At 49.6% G+C, this 15,931-nt stretch overlaps 1 protein-coding gene across 6 annotated transcripts; it reads right to left on the bottom strand.

The window, feature by feature from the left end:
- Positions 1-13,248: 13,248 nt before the first annotated feature.
- On the bottom strand, positions 13,249-15,909 carry LOC115078130 (nascent polypeptide-associated complex subunit alpha, muscle-specific form-like). 6 transcript variants are annotated; one of them, XM_029580799.1, is made up of 2 exons: positions 15,767-15,909; positions 13,249-15,700 (listed from the first exon to the last, which is right to left on the bottom strand). In XM_029580799.1, exons 1-2 carry the CDS (start codon positions 15,873-15,875, stop codon positions 13,941-13,943), a joined length of 1,869 nt encoding a protein of 622 aa, XP_029436659.1. In that variant the 5' UTR covers positions 15,876-15,909; the 3' UTR covers positions 13,249-13,940. The 6 variants fall into 6 exon arrangements, with proteins under 6 accessions (XP_029436659.1, XP_029436660.1, XP_029436658.1 ...); XM_029580800.1 differs by having other exon boundaries at positions 13,249-15,188; positions 15,273-15,909; XM_029580798.1 differs by having other exon boundaries at positions 13,249-14,301; positions 14,335-15,909.
- Between the last annotated feature and the right edge of the window lie 22 nt (positions 15,910-15,931).

A 15,931-nucleotide genomic window follows, 5' to 3' on the forward strand; every position in this document is an offset into this window, starting at 1 on the left:
AATCATTTTCTTCTTGCTGTGAGCAGACATTTGGGGTTTTTTGTTTGTGTGTTTTAAACTTTTTATTTCATTTTCTCACTTGTACAGAAAATAAAAAAAAGCAAATATTCCAAAACTTACAGAGAATACATTAAGCTATGGTAATAATCAATGGAAATAAAGTTTAACGAATAAAACATGCAATGAGGCACTACCTTGTTATTGGACTAAATTTAGTAGATTACTTGACCAGCTTTCAGAGCTGGCACTCGCTTCCTCAGACTCTGTGCTGCAGTCCTGCCTTGAGACTCTTCTGCCTGGGATAAGGACAGGGAGAAGGCTCAGGGCTTGATGTTCAGGCTAGAGTCTTCTCCCCACCCTTAGGGCTGTGAACTGGGAAGATGTAGTAGGCCAGATTGACCAACTAAAGAGTAGCAAATCACCTGGACCAGATGGTATGCATCCTAGGGTACTGAAGGAACTCAAAAATGAAATTTCTGATCTATTAGTTAAATTTGTAACCTATCATTAAAATCATACATTGTACCTGAAGACTGGAGGGTGGCCAATGTAACCCCAATATTTAAAAAAGGCTCCAGGGGCGATCCGGGTAACTATAGACCAGTGAGCCTGACTTCAGTGCCGGGAAAAATAGTGGAAGCTATTCTCAAGATCAAAATCACAGAACATATAGAAAGACCTGGTTTAATGGAACAAAGTCAACATGGATTTACCCAAGGGAAGTCTTGCCTCACAAATCTGCTTCACTTTTTAGAAGGGGTTAATAAACATGTGGATAAAGGTGAACAGGTAGATGAGGTGTATTTGGATTTTCAGAAGACATTTGACAAAGTCACTCATGAGAGGCTTCTAGAAAAAGTAAAAAGTCATGGGATAGGTAGCGATGTCCTTTCGTGGATTACAAACTGGTTAAAAGACAGGAAACAGAGAGTAGGATTAAATGGACAATTTTCTCAGTGGAAAAGGGTAAACAGTGGAGTGCCTCAGGGATCTCTACTTGGACTGGTGCTATTCAATATATATATGATACAAAATTATTCAGAGTAGTTAAATCACAAGCGATTGTGATAAATTGCAGGAAGACATTGCAAGAGTGGAAGATTGGGCATCCAAATGGCAGATGAAATTTAATGTGGACATTTATTTATTTATTTATTTATTTTTAATTTTTATATACCGATGTTCCTGTAAAGAATACATATCGCACCGGTTTACAAAGAACTGAACAGTCGCCTCCAGGGCGGAAATACATTAAAACAGTCGCCTCAAGGCAGAATACATTAACACAAGTATACAGGAAACTATTAAAAGAGAACTTTCATAAACTCAATTAAATGTAACTGTGAACCATAAATCAGGAACATATGTACAGAGGTAGGTATATCGTCTGTCGCTTCATCAGATTTTAGCTCTCAGGGAAAGCTTGGACATGTGCAAATAACCCTTGCTGTAGTTATACGATATTAGGTTCCGTATTAGGAGCTACCATCCAGGAAAAAGATCTGGGCATCATAGTGGATAATACTTTAAAATCGTCGGCTCAGTGTGCTGCAGCAGTCAAAAAAGAATGTTAGGAATTATTAGGAAGGGAATGGTGAATAAAACGGAAAATGTCATAATGCCTCTGTATCTCTCCATGGTGAGACCGCACCTTGAATACTGTGTACAATTCTGGTCGCCGCATCTCAAAAAAGATATAATTGCAATGGAGAAGGTACAGAGGAGGGCAACCAAAATGATAAAGGGGATGGAACAGCTCCCCTATGAGGATAGGCTGAAGAGGTTAGGGCTGTTCAGCTTGGAGAAGAGACGGCTGAGGGGGGATATGATAGAGGTGTTTAAGATCATGAGAGGTCTAGAACGAGTAGATGTGACTTGGTTATTTTCACTTTCGGATAGTAGAAAGACTAGGAGGCATTCCATGAAGTTAGCATGTGGCACATTTAAGACTAATCGGAGAAAATTCTTTTTCACTCAACGCACAATAAAGCTCTGGAATTTGTTGCCAGAGGATGTGGTTAGTGCAGTTAGTGCAACTGGGTTCAAAAAAGGATTGGATAAGTTCTTGGAGGAGAAGTCCATTAACTGCTATTAATCAAGTTGACTTAGGGAATAGCCACTGCTATTAATTGCATCAGTAGCATGGGATCTTCTTAGTGTTTGGGTAATTGCCAGGTTCTTGTGGCCTGGTTTGGCCTCTGTTGGAAACAGGATGCTGGGCTTGATGGACCTTTGGTCTGACCCAGCATGGCAATTTCTTATGTTCTTATGTTCTTAAAGGGGAATGGAACAGCTCCCCTACGAGGAAAGGCTGAAGAGGTTACGACTTTTCAGCTTGGAGAAGAGACGACTGAGGGGGGATATGATAGAGGTGTTTAAAATCATGAGAGGTCTAGAACGGGTAGATGTGAATCGGTTATTTACTCTTTCGGATAGTAGAAAGACTAGGGGACACTCCATGAAGTTAGCAAGTAGCACATTTAAAACTAATCGGAGAAAGTTCTTTTTTACTCAACGCACAATTAAACTCTGGAATTTGTTGCCAGAGGATGTGGTTCGTGCAGTTGGTGTAGCTGGGTTTAAAAAAGGATTGGATAAGTTCTTGGAGGAGAAGTCCATTAAATGCTATTAATTAAGTTGGCTTAGGGGTAGATTTTAAAAAGGCGCGCGCGAGTTTTAAAGTCAGGGATCAGCGTGCACAAGCCGTGCTGCCTTACCCCATTCCCTCCCCCGTAACCTGACCTTCCCTCCCCCCTAACCTGACCTTCCCTCCCCCGTAACCTGACATTTTCCTCCCCCTAACCCTGCTCTAACCCCCCCCCCCCCCAAAAACCTTTTAATTTACCTTTTGCGCCTGCTGGCCAACTGCCGGCGCGTGATCCCAAGCACAGCGAGAAATGGCTGTTGAGCCAAAGATCGTATGGATGTATTTTTACAATATTTTATGAGGTATCCATTATTACTGTGCTTTAGTGAGTGTGCTATGAATTTTGCATTTCCTTAAACCATATCAGGGGGTCCTTTGTGTACCTGAAAGGTTTATACAGATGCAGATTAGATGAGATTAGTTTCCTGGAGGGCTGCAGAGGATCTGGCAGTCCTGTCTGTGTCGTGCCGTTTAGAGGATGTTCAGATGTGGAAGTGGTTCCTGCTCGTCTGGTACTGAAGTTACTCACCTAGTCCCACGTCCCCGCAGCAGAGCTGAGACAGAGCGAGCAGTGGTGCTGAGTAATTACAGGAGAGCAGGGAAGGATGTCGGCTCAGCTGGCACAGAGAGGGGCCCGGTGCCTGGCGCCGATGTTGTGCTCTTTGCATGCTGGTACCTGGCCTGCCGGGTGCAGTCCCTGCGGCAGCTCCAGCTTCCTCCCTCTCTGAAGTCCACAAACAGGACTTGTACTTTTTTAGAAAGAGCAATCTATTTTATGTGCACTTTGCCACTTTACGGGCTGGTGCAATGCTGGCTCATGACTGAGCACCCGCCCTCCTAACGCATCCAGTGCCCTCTCCGGGCTGCCCTGCCAGAAAGGAGACGCCAGGGGGAACTGTGCTGAGTTTTACGAATCTGCACAGGTTTTCCTAACCTGTGCACAGCCACGGCTCGGGAAAAGCTCGGGTTAGGGAAACAGACGCCTCCCTTTTCCTAACCTGTGCACAGCCACGGCTCGGGAAAAGCTCGGGCTAGGGAAACAGACGCCTCCCTTTTCCTAACCTGTGCACAGCCACGGCTCGGGAAAAGCTCGGGCCAGGGAAACAGACGCCTCCCTTTTCCTAACCTGTGCACAGCCACGGCTCGGGAAAAGCTCGGGCTAGGGAAACAGACGCCTCCCTTTTCCTAACCTCTGCACAGCCACGGCTCGGGAAAAGCTCGGGCTAGGGAAACAGACGCCTCCCTTTTCCTAACCTCTGCACAGCCACGGCTCGGGAAAAGCTCGGGTTAGGGAAACAGATGCCTCCCTTTTCCTAGCCTGTGCACAGCCACGGCTCGGGAAAAGCTCGGGTCAGGGAAACAGACGCCTCCCTTTTCCTAACCTGTGCACAGCCACGGCTCGGGAAAAGCTCGGGTCAGGGAAACAGACGCCTCCCTTTTCCTAACCTGTGCACAGCCACGGCTCGGGAAAAGCTCGGGCTAGGGAAACAGACGCCTCCCTTTTCCTAACCTGTGCACAGCCACGGCTCGGGAAAAGCTCTGGTCAGGGAAACAGACGCCTCCCTTTTCCTAACCTGTGCACAGCCACGGCTCGGGAAAAGCTCGGGTTAGGGAAACAGACGCCTCCCTTTTCCTAACCTGTGCACAGCCACGGCTCGGGAAAAGCTCGGGTCAGGGAAACAGATGCCTCCCTTTTCCTAACCTGTGCACAGCCACGGCTCGGGAAAAGCTCGGGCTAGGGAAACAGACGCCTCCCTTTTCCTAACCTGTGCACAGCCACGGCTCGGGAAAAGCTCGGGTTAGGGAAACAGATGCCTCCCTTTTCCTAACCTGTGCACAGCCACGGCTCGGGAAAAGCTCGGGCCAGGGAAACAGACGCCTCCCTTTTCCTAACCTGTGCACAGCCACGGCTCGGGAAAAGCTCTGGTCAGGGAAACAGACGCCTCCCTTTTCCTAACCTGTGCACAGCCACGGCTCGGGAAAAGCTCGGGCCAGGGAAACAGACGCCTCCCTTTTCCTAACCTGTGCACAGCCACGGCTCGGGAAAAGCTCTGGTCAGGGAAACAGACGCCTCCCTTTTCCTAACCTGTGCACAGCCACGGCTCGGGAAAAGCTCTGGTCAGGGAAACAGACGCCTCCCTTTTCCTAGCCTGTGCACAGCCACGGCTCGGGAAAAGCTCGGGCCAGGGAAACAGACGCCTCCCTTTTCCTAACCTGTGCACAGCCACGGCTCGGGAAAAGCTCGGGTTAGGGAAACAGACGCCTCCCTTTTCCTAGCCTGTGCACAGCCACGGCTCGGGAAAAGCTCGGGCTAGGGAAACAGACGCCTCCCTTTTCCTAACCTGTGCACAGCCATGGCTCGGGAAAAGCTCGGGCTAGGGAAACAGACGCCTCCCTTTTCCTAACCTGTGCACAGCCACGGCTCGGGAAAAGCTCGGGTCAGGGAAACAGACGCCTCCCTTTTCCTAACCTGTGCACAGCCACGGCTCGGGAAAAGCTCTGGTCAGGGAAACAGACGGCTCCCTTTTCCTAACCTGTGCACAGCCACGGCTCGGGAAAAGCTCGGGTCAGGGAAACAGACGCCTCCCTTTTCCTAACCTGTGCACAGCCACGGCTCGGGAAAAGCTCGGGTCAGGGAAACAGACGCCTCCCTTTTCCTAACCTGTGCACAGCCACGGCTCGGGAAAAGCTCGGGCCAGGGAAACAGATGCCTCCCTTTTCCTAACCTGACTGCCGGAACATTTTAAAAGATTTTTTTTTTTTTTTAGGTTTTACCTTTTTTGGTTTCTCCTACTTAATATCGCCACGAAGGAAGTACAGAAAAGCAGTATTTTCTGCTTTACTGTAAACCTTTTGGGCTGCTCCAGGACAGGTGTTAATTTTTGAGGCTTAAAATGTGCGCGTCGGGTGTACTTTTTTTTTTTTTTTTTGCATGGGGGAGGGGGGGAATAGCTAATAGCCTCATAGAAACATAGAAATGACGGCAGAAGAAGACCAAACGGCCCATCCAGTCTGCCCAGCAAGCTTCACACTTTCTCTCTCTCTCTCTCTCTTTCTCATACTTATCTGTTACTCTTGGCCTTTAGTAACCTTTTGGTTCTATTTCCCTTCCACCCCCGCCATTAATATAGAGAGCAGTGCTGGAACTGCATCTAAGTGAAGTATCAGGCTTAATTGGTTAGAGGTTGTAACCACTGCAATAAGCAAGCTACTCCCACGCTTATTTGTTTAACCAGCCTGTGCAATTCAGTCCTTGTTGGCTGTTATCTGAATATAAATCCACTTTTATTCATTCCCCCTGCCGTTGAAGCAGAGCGCTTCTCTGGATACGCATTGAAAGTGAAGTATCAGGCTTAATTGATTTGGGGTAGTAACCCCCGTAACAAGTAAGCTACACCCATGCTTATTTGTTTACCCAGACTATGTAATTCAGTCCTTGTTGGTTGTTGTCGGAATATAAAAATCATATTTTCTTTATTTCCCCTGCCATTGAAGCAGAGAGCTATGCTGGATATGCATTGAAAGTGAAGTATCAGGCTTATTTGGTTTGGGGTAGTAACCGCCGTAACATGCAAGCTACACCCTGCTTTTTTGTGAATGCAAATCCTTTTTTCCACGTTTCCTCTTGCCGTTGAATTTTACAGCAATGTTGGAGTTGCATTAACCGTGTGTATGTTTATTGAATAAGGGTATTGTCTCCAGGCAGTAGCCGTCATTCCCGCGAGCCACCCACTCTTCATTGGCGGCCTCTTGACTTTATGGATCCACAGTGTTTATCCCACGCCCCTTTGAAGTCCTTCACAGTTCTGGTCTTCACCACATCCTCCGGAAGGGCATTCCAGGCATCCACCACCCTCTCCGTGAAGAAATACTTCCTGACATTGGTTCTGAATCTTCCTCCCTGGAGCTTCAAATCGTGACCCCTGGTTCTGCTGATTTTTTTCCAACGGAAAATGTTTGTCGTTGTCTTTGGATCATTAAAACCTTTCAAGTATCTGAAAGTCTGTATCCTATCACCTCTGCTCCTCCTTTCCTCCAGGGGGTACATATTTAGATTCTTCAACCTCTCCTCACAAGGCATTCGGTGAAGACCATGAACGTGAATTTACATGTGATGAGTGTTATTAACTGTGCGGTGGGTTGGATGCACATTTTGGATGTGCTAACCTCCGTTTTGCATCGGGAGTTATGGATGTGCGTCCAATCGCCGTGCACTGTGGCCAGCACATGGACGGTTAAACTTTCTTAAGCACACTCCTGCAAAACAGTAAGACTAAAACTACTTGAACTAGGACAGAAGTAGCAGCGTCGATGGCCCCAGGGGCAGCAGCAATGGTGGCTCCCAGACCCAAAGGAGGAAGCGGCGTCGGACCTGCCGTGAAGGAAAGCATGGGCCGGCGTCGGGGACAACAGCGTAGCATCGGGCCAACGTGGGAGGTGAGAGGCCGCTCACAGGCTTGTCCCACGGCGGCATCACAACACGGGGTGACACTGGCCATTTTCCAATCTTCAGCTAATGATAGGCTACAAATTTATTGAAATAGGTCCCCTGGTTGCATCTTTGGGTTGACTTGGTCCAGTGGATTGGATACAGAGCAGAGATGAATCTAATAGGTTGGGGTTACCTGGAGCACACTCCAGAACATCCTCTGTCCCGCTCTCTTTGCTTCTCCTGTAGCCTGAAGAAACAAAATCATTGTCTGTCAAGATCTGAAGCTTGCACAGAGCATAAAGAAGGAATTCCTGGAAGATCACAGTGCAAAGCACGGCAAGCTCTTCAGATCTGCCAGTTTCCACACGGCTGGGCTGAAGGAGGGTCCGGAGCTACTCTGGAGCAGGGAGGAATTAATGCCAAATACATTCCCAGCCTCATTAGAGCTGAAGGCGGTGGCTGTGGACATGCAGGGCTGGCAGGCAACCTCAGAGTGGTTTCTGCGGGTTATAAAATGTTTCCTCGCATTAATCAGCTGCCCACCCTCAAAGTCTGGGCACGCACAGCGGGCATCCTTCTAGCCACGTTGGGAGCAGGCGTTCCCGGGAGTGTGGTTGGGCCAGAGGGAGGAATTTACACATGGAAATTGCCATTTCAGATCTGCTCACATGCCCTTCCAGCAAAATGCTACCTGCACGGAAAGCAAGTACCAATGTCTGCACGAGCCTTGTACCCCTGGCGATGTTCAAAGTGAAAGTACATGTGGACCTTGCATCAATGTCGTCGCCTTCCAAAAACTCAAGAGCTGAGTTTAGGAAACAAGCAACAGAAAGGCTAGGGAGGCGTCTTCTTTCTGTTCCCCTCCTCGCTAACGGTGGGGTACATGTCATGCTGAGGCCACCGCTGTTTTCTGAATGGTTGGCTTACAGGTCACGTTTACTGGAAAAGTTATGGGGTTAAAGGCAGAAACTCTTCAGCTTATGCTCCCTATTCAACGGAGAGTGAAGTTAAAGTTGATGCTTCTTACAGGCCACCTGTTGCATGGGGAAACATCTTCGTTCCTTAGCTGAAAACCTGCAGTGCTGGGAGTCGGCTCAGTCACTACGTTCATCAGGTACTCATCTACCCACAAGAAGGCAGGCTACAGCAGACCAGAGTAAGAGCCTTTCTCTCTGCTCTTCCAGCACTTTGCATGAACAGAGTGATAGTATGACCTTTAGCAAGGGGGCAAAGCTTTGCATTTTTATATGAAGCTTTTCCATTGGGTTTACAACTTTAATATTTTATTGTTTATGTTGTTTGTATCACTTTTATGATTTTATGTATGATTTTATTATGACAAACATTTTGGAAGAGGCAGGATATAAAACTTTTAAATAAATAAGTACAGAGAATTTGATCTGGCTGACACAGAGTCCAACTATGCTGGAGCTTGCTACTTCAGATGGCACAATGCTGAGTATTCTGGTTAATATTTGATTTCTTCAGGGTGTCTGAAATGTGCTATACAAAGCATGTTAATATCTGTAGGGTATGTACCATTTCCTGATGACTTCATCTCGTAATACTTTGGTGTACAGATGTACTGAATCTCTGAGCTGTAAGTAAATTCCTCAGAGTCCAACAAATATTTTATGTCACCATTCTGCATCTCATTAGGGAGACCACAATCCACCACTGAAAGATGTAAGGAAGAGAATGATCAGCTGAGCACTGCATCTGCTCATCACAGCCTACTTACCCACCATCTAATGACCAGCATACATATCACAGCCTGAGTCTACTTACCCACACCTACCTATCACAGCCTACTTACCCACCATCTAAAGACCAACATACATATCACAGCCTGAGTCTACTTACCCACACCTACCTATCACAGCCTACTTACCCACCATCTAAAGACCAACATACATATCACAGCCTGAGTCTACTTACCCACACCTACCTATCACAGCCTACTTACCCACCATCTAATGACCAGCATACATATCACAGCCTGAGTCTACTTACCCATCATCTACCCATCCAGCCTACTTACCCACCATCTAATGACCAACATACATATCACAGCCTGAGTCTACTTACCCATCATCTACCCACCACAGCCTATGTACCCATTATCTACCCATCCAGCCTACTTAACCACCATCTAATGACCAGCATACATATCACAGCCTGAGTCTACTTACCCATCATCTACCCATCCAGCCTACTTACCCACCATCTAATGACCAGCATACATATCACAGCCTGAGTCTACTTACCCATCATCTACCCACCACAGCCTATGTACCCATTATCTACCCATCCAGCCTACTTACCCACCATCTAATGACCAGCATACATATCACAGCCTGAGTCCACTTACTCACCTTCTACCCATCACAGCCTACTTACCCACCATCTAATGACCAGCATACATATCACAGCCTGAGTCTACTTACCCATCATCTACCCACCACAGCCTATGTACCCATTATCTACCCATCCAGCCTACTTACCCACCATCTAATGACCAGCATACATATCACAGCCGGAATCTACTTACTCACCATCTACCCATCACTGCCTATGTACCCATCATCTACCCATCCAGCCTACTTACCCACCATCTAATGACCAGCATACATATCACGGCCTGAGTCTACTTACCCATCATCTACCCATCACAGCCTACTTACCCACCATCTAATGACCAACATACATATCTCAGCCTGAGTCTACTTACTCACCATCTACCCATCACAGCCTACTTACCCACCATCTAATGACCAGCATACATAACACAGCCTGAGTCTACTTACCCACCATCTACCCATCACTGCCTACTTACCCACCATCTAATGACCAGCATACATATCACAGCCTGAGTCTACTTACCCATCATCTACCCATCCAGCCTACTTACCCACCATCTAATGACCAGCATACATATCACAGCCTGAGTCTACTTACCCACCATCTACCCATCACAGCCTACTTACCCACCATCTAATGACCAGCATACATATCACAGCCTGAGTCTACTTACTCATGATCTACCCATCACAGCCTACTTACCCACCATCTACCCATCACAGCCTATATACCCATCATCTACCCATCACTGCCTACTTACCCACCATCTAATGACCAGCATACATATCACAGCCTGAGTCTACTTACCCATCATCTACCCATCACTGCCTACTTACCCACCATCTAATGACCAGCATACATATCACAGCCTGAGTCTACTTACTCATGATCTACCCATCACAGCCTACTTACCCACCATCTACCCGTCACAGCCTATATACCCATCATCTACCCATCACTGCCTACTTACCCACCATCTAATGACCAGCATACATATCACAGCCTGAGTCTACTTACCCATCATCTACCCATCACTGCCTACTTACCCACCATCTAATGACCAGCATACATATCACAGCCTGAGTCTACTTACCCATCATCTACCCATCACTGCCTACTTACCCACCATCTAATGACCAGCATACATATCACAGCCTGAGTCTACTTACCCACCATCTACCCATCACTGCCTACTTACCCACCATCTAATGACCAGCATACATATCACAGCCTGAGTCTACTTACCCATCATCTACCCATCCAGCCTACTTACCCACCATCTAATGACCAGCATACATATCACAGCCTGAGTCTACTTACCCATCATCTACCCATCACAGCCTATGTACCCATCATCTACCCATCCAGCCTACTTACCCACCAGCTAACTTAAGACCTGCTCATTTTATCCATTCATGGCTTTCTGTACGTCTCACTCCTGTACTTCCCATCCCATATTTGTGAATCAGGTCATCTCTCGGTCACCAGCACTTACTTGCCTTTAGCCAGTCATTTGGACAGTAAGCTATTTGGGCCACAGCCCTTGTAATTATCTCTTATCCTGTAACAGCTGGTGTGGAATAATCGCATTATATATGCAACAAATATTATGAATACTAATCATCATCATCCATCCTTATCTATCATCCTCCCGTCCCTGAATATATCGACTGAGTGAGAGTAAAATGTTTAAAGACAAGGCTGAGAGTGCATGAAGGAGACACTGACTGCACGGGTTTCCTCCTTTACTCTCCTTGCTCTCTAGGGACAGGGAAAATACCTAAGGTTCCAGTCAGGAAAGGTGGAATATAAATCAGAATAAAATTAAATATGCTATGTGCAATATTTGAAAAATACTTAGAGCAAGTAGTAATAAGTATGACTGTAAAAGTATTCTTTTTTTCAATTCTGTATGCTGATCCTGTGTAATTTCCCTGAACTCCAGGGAGCAGCCGTGACCTCACATGCAGTTGACCTGATTGGTTTAAGGTGGGTGGTGTAATTTGTGACATCATAGCTCACATGACCCAATCAGATCACGCGAGGAGAGGTAGTCTACAACCTGCTGTCACCTGAGGTTTGGGGGAATTGAGCTGGGGAGGTGCTGAAATTATTCTGAAACTTGGGTGTAAGAGTGGCGGTGACTATTATCAGTTACTGTGCAGGAGCTGCGGCGACGTTGCTCACTGCTCATTGGGCACAGCTTCCTTATGAATCTCCCTATGTATCTACATTTCCTTTTCAAATGACCTGTCCTTTTAGAGGAATATCCGACACTGGCCAGGCGGTGGCAGCGGCTGGTCCCATCCGCACACTCGTTGGCGACTGAACATGGCAGGAAACGATGAAATATTCAGAGAAGTGGAAAAATGGGCCAAAATACACGCAGACGTGTGTACATTTACATGTCCATGTTTCCATGCCTCTTCTGCTGTATTCCAAGCAGACAGTCCTCGGATGCGTCGGCCCCTGCTTGGGTAAGATTTAAGTACCACGGTTATCCTATTCGAAGAAGACATGAACTCAACAGGCTCTTCCTCCTCCTCATTGGAAGAGAAGGTTGGGTTCCCGCAGATTGTGACTGGGGGGGTCTGTGTGTCAATCACCTGTTGAGAGGGCGTCATTACATCTGAAATTATCCTCAGCTTCTCAATGGGACATCTACTCCACCAGCTCTATTATCAGAAAGATGGATCCTGCATCCACTCCCCCGCCCCTCCATGGCCTGGGAACTCTGGAGGCCTTAGCTTAAGGTGGTCATCCACATCCACATCCACATAGGTGAACTGAAGCCAAATTTGGTACTTTGGAGGCACTGAGAGATGTTCCTGATTGGAAGGTATGGAGCAGGGTATTTGGGAGATGAAAGTTCGCCAGTGTCGCCAGGAGCAGAGGACGAGCCAGGCCACCACCCTGAAATATCAAGAGCTGGGCTAGTGCAAAGCTTCTTTAGTGCTTGGGGAGGGGTAAATATATACACATTGTCCATATCAGCACAAAATCTGTGTCTCTACCTGTGAGGGGAGGGGAGAGAGACTGGAATGGGCAAAGATGAGATATCAGAGCTGCTGAGAGGAGAGAGAAGGGGCAGAACGAAAGATTAGAAAACAAAGTAATGCAAGGCAAAGCTGAGAGGTCCACTCATGAGGGGAAAAGAAGACAGAAACAGAAGGATAAAACACATTTTCCCCATCATGTAAGAGTGACAGCTGTCATGTTAGCGGGATGCAAGGTCCTGGCTGTATGAAGGAGAGGAGCAGTCACTGTTGTTGGTCAGCACAACGTTTAACCTTTGGCTACTCGGAGAGGGAATGGGATATAAAGGAATAGACTTATCACATCATGCCTTGAGACTGGTGGGTGGGAGAAGGAGCTCCCGGTCTGGATGTGGGGCTGCTTGGATTGAGAGAGTGCTGGACTCTGGACTGCAGACTCCATGGTGAGTGGACAGCATGAGACGGGGAGCAAACACTATAGAGACGCTAGCAGCATGGACTGGTAAACACAGGACAAGGACCTTCAGACTAGCAAAAGATTGATTCCTGACCACACTAACAGAAAGTCATGTGCTTTACTGGAACTCTGTGCACACAATGCTTTGCTCTTACTGCCGAGGGCTCCTGCAAGAACTGGTTTGGACTTCCACCATGACCCCTATCATCACCTGTGATGCAGTCTCTCTCATTCCTCCCCTCACTGACCTCACCCACCAGGTCAGAGTCCCTCTCACTCACGCCTCCCCTCTGGGAGGGCGCCTCACTTAGATCAGAATTATTTCACTGATCTGGGAAGAAAGAGGAGTATTGACTTGATGAGATATCATTTTCTTTTAATGCATTTAGTTTACATGTCCTGTCTGGAAAATGCGGGTCAGCATTGAATGATGACACTGTGGTTCCTGGACCCTGCCTCTGTGAATCGCTGCAGGGCAGTAACATTAAAGCACATTACACGAAGCAGACATTGTAAAGCCAGTGAGATTTATAAATCCTACACCAGTCCTGGATCCAGAACAGCTGCAGAGCTTCCTCGGGTCAGAGTGTGGCATCAGTACCCAGGCAGGGGCAGGAGGGGCACTGCCAGCAGGGAGGGGGCAGCACAGGGGAAGGGCACAAGCACTGCTGGGTGGGAGGTGCATCATGGGGTCAGGCAGAGCAGCGGGCACTGTGCGGAGAGACGTGCGCCACTTCTACATTGCAGATGGGGCCTCCATCTTTTTCTCACATTTTATACTGAATTACTTTTATCCAGAACCTTTCCAGGAAGATGCATCGTGCCAAGCGGGAACACAGCCCCTAATTCTCTCTCTGACAGCAGTCAATCTGGGTGAGAAGTACAAGGCAGATCTAATTCCTGTTACTCACGCCCAGGAATGGCTATAACCTTCCCTGCTCTGCCTGCCTAATAATGTGCTACGGACTTTCCCTTCAGGACGCTCTACAAACCCCGCTATTCTCCTTGCCTCGATCACATCCTCTGCTACCAGATCACACAGCTTGATTATGCTTTGACTGAAGAAATATTTCTTAAATTTGTTTTAATTCTGCTGCCAGTTAATCTGCGACACTCGTGCTTCAAGCCGCCACTGAATTGATTAGCTACTCCTGCTGCGTGGATGGGCTGGATGCAGGGATCGGCTGGATGCAGGGCCCCCGTGCTGCGTGGATCGGGTGGATGCAGAGCCCCGTGCTGCGTGGATCGGGTGGATGCAGGGCCCCGTGCTGCGTGGTTGGGCTGGATGCAGGGCCCCCGTGCTGCGTGGATGGGATGGATGCAGGGATCGGCTGGATGCAGGGCCCCCGTGCTGCATGGATGGGATGGATGCAGGGATCGGCTGGATGCAGGGCCCCCGTGCTGCGTGGTTGGGCTGGATGCAGGGCCCCCGTGCTGCGTGGATGGGATGGATGCAGGGATCGGCTGGATGCAGGGCCCCTGTGCTGCGTGGGATGGGATGGATGCAGGGATCGGCTGGATGCAGGGCCCCTGTGCTGCGTGGATGGGATGGATGCAGGGCCCCCGTGCTGCGTGGATGGGATGGATGCAGGGATCGGCTGGATGCAGGGCCCCTGTGCTGCGTGGATGGGATGGATGCAGGGATCGGCTGGATGCAGGGCCCTTGTGCTGCGTGGATGGGATGGATGCAGGGCCCCCATGCTGCGTGGATGGGATGGATGCAGGGATCGGCTGGATGCAGGGCCCCTGTGCTGCGTGGATGGGATGGATGCAGGGATCAGCTGGATGCAGGGCCCCTGTGCTGCGTGGATGGGATGGATGCAGGGATCGGCTGGATGCAGGGCCCCCATGCTGCGTGGATGGGATGGATGCAGGGCCCCCGTGCTGCATGGATGGGATGGATGCAGGGATCGGCTGGATGCAGGGCCCCTGTGCTGCGTGGATGGGATGGATGCATGGATCGGCTGGATGCAGGGCCCCTGTGCTGCGTGGATGGGATGGATGCAGGGCCCCCGTGCTGCGTGGATGGGATGGATGCAGGGATCGGCTGGATGCAGGGCCCCTGTGCTGCGTGGATGGGATGGATGCAGGGATCAGCTGGATGCAGGGCCCCTGTGCTGCGTGGATGGGATGGATGCAGGGATCGGCTGGATGCAGGGCCCCCATGCTGCGTGGATGGGATGGATGCAGGGCCCCCGTGCTGCATGGATGGGATGGATGCAGGGATCGGCTGGATGCAGGGCCCCTGTGCTGCGTGGATGGGATGGATGCAGGGATCGGCTGGATGCAGGGCCCCTGTGCTGCGTGGATGGGATGGATGCAGGGCCCCCCGTGCTGCGTGGATGGGATGGATGCAGGGATCGGCTGGATGCAGGGCCCCTGTGCTGCGTGGATGGGATGGATGCAGGGATCAGCTGGATGCAGGGCCCCTGTGCTGCGTGGATGGGATGGATGCAGGGATCGGCTGGATGCAGGGCCCCCGTGCTGCGTGGATGGGATGGATGCAGGGCCCCCATGCTGCATGGATGGGATGGATGCAGGGATCGGCTGGATGCAGGGCCCCTGTGCTGCGTGTATCGGGTGGATGCAGGGCCCCCGTGCTGCGTGGATCGGGTGGATGCAGGGCCCCTGTGCTGCGTGGATCGGGTGGATGCAGGGCCCCCGTGCTGCGTGGATCGGCTGGATGCAGGGCCCCTGTGCTGCGTGGATCGGGTGGATGCAGGGCCCCCGTGCTGCGTGGATCGGCTGGATGCAGGGATCGGCTGGATGCAGGGCCCCTGTGCTGCGTGGATCGGGTGGATGCAGGGCCCCCGTGCTGCGTGGATCGGCTGGATGCAGGGATCGGGTGGATGCAGGGCCCCTTTGCTGCGTGGATCGGGTGGATGCAGGGCCCCCGTGCTGCGTGGATCGGATGGATGCAGGGCCCCGCCCCAGAATACCTCCTTCCCATGAGGATAAATGTGGGCACAGGGGGCTACACATCCACCCACCCACTCCTGCCAGACTCAGACAGGTTAACTCTCTTTTACTTGTTCTCC

The sequence above is a fragment of the Rhinatrema bivittatum genome, chromosome 16 (genome assembly GCF_901001135.1).
Source record: "Rhinatrema bivittatum chromosome 16, aRhiBiv1.1, whole genome shotgun sequence".
Lineage (NCBI taxonomy): Eukaryota > Metazoa > Chordata > Amphibia > Gymnophiona > Rhinatrematidae > Rhinatrema > Rhinatrema bivittatum.

Coding starts and splice junctions, on each gene's coding strand:
- LOC115078130 (XM_029580798.1), bottom strand. CDS start 15,875: ATGTGTAGCCCCCTGTGCCCACATTTATCCTCATGGGAAGGAGGTATT. Junction 14,302..14,334: donor ATCCCTGCATCCATCCCATC/CACGCAGCACGG, acceptor ATCCAGCCCAAC/CACGCAGCACGGGGGCCCTG.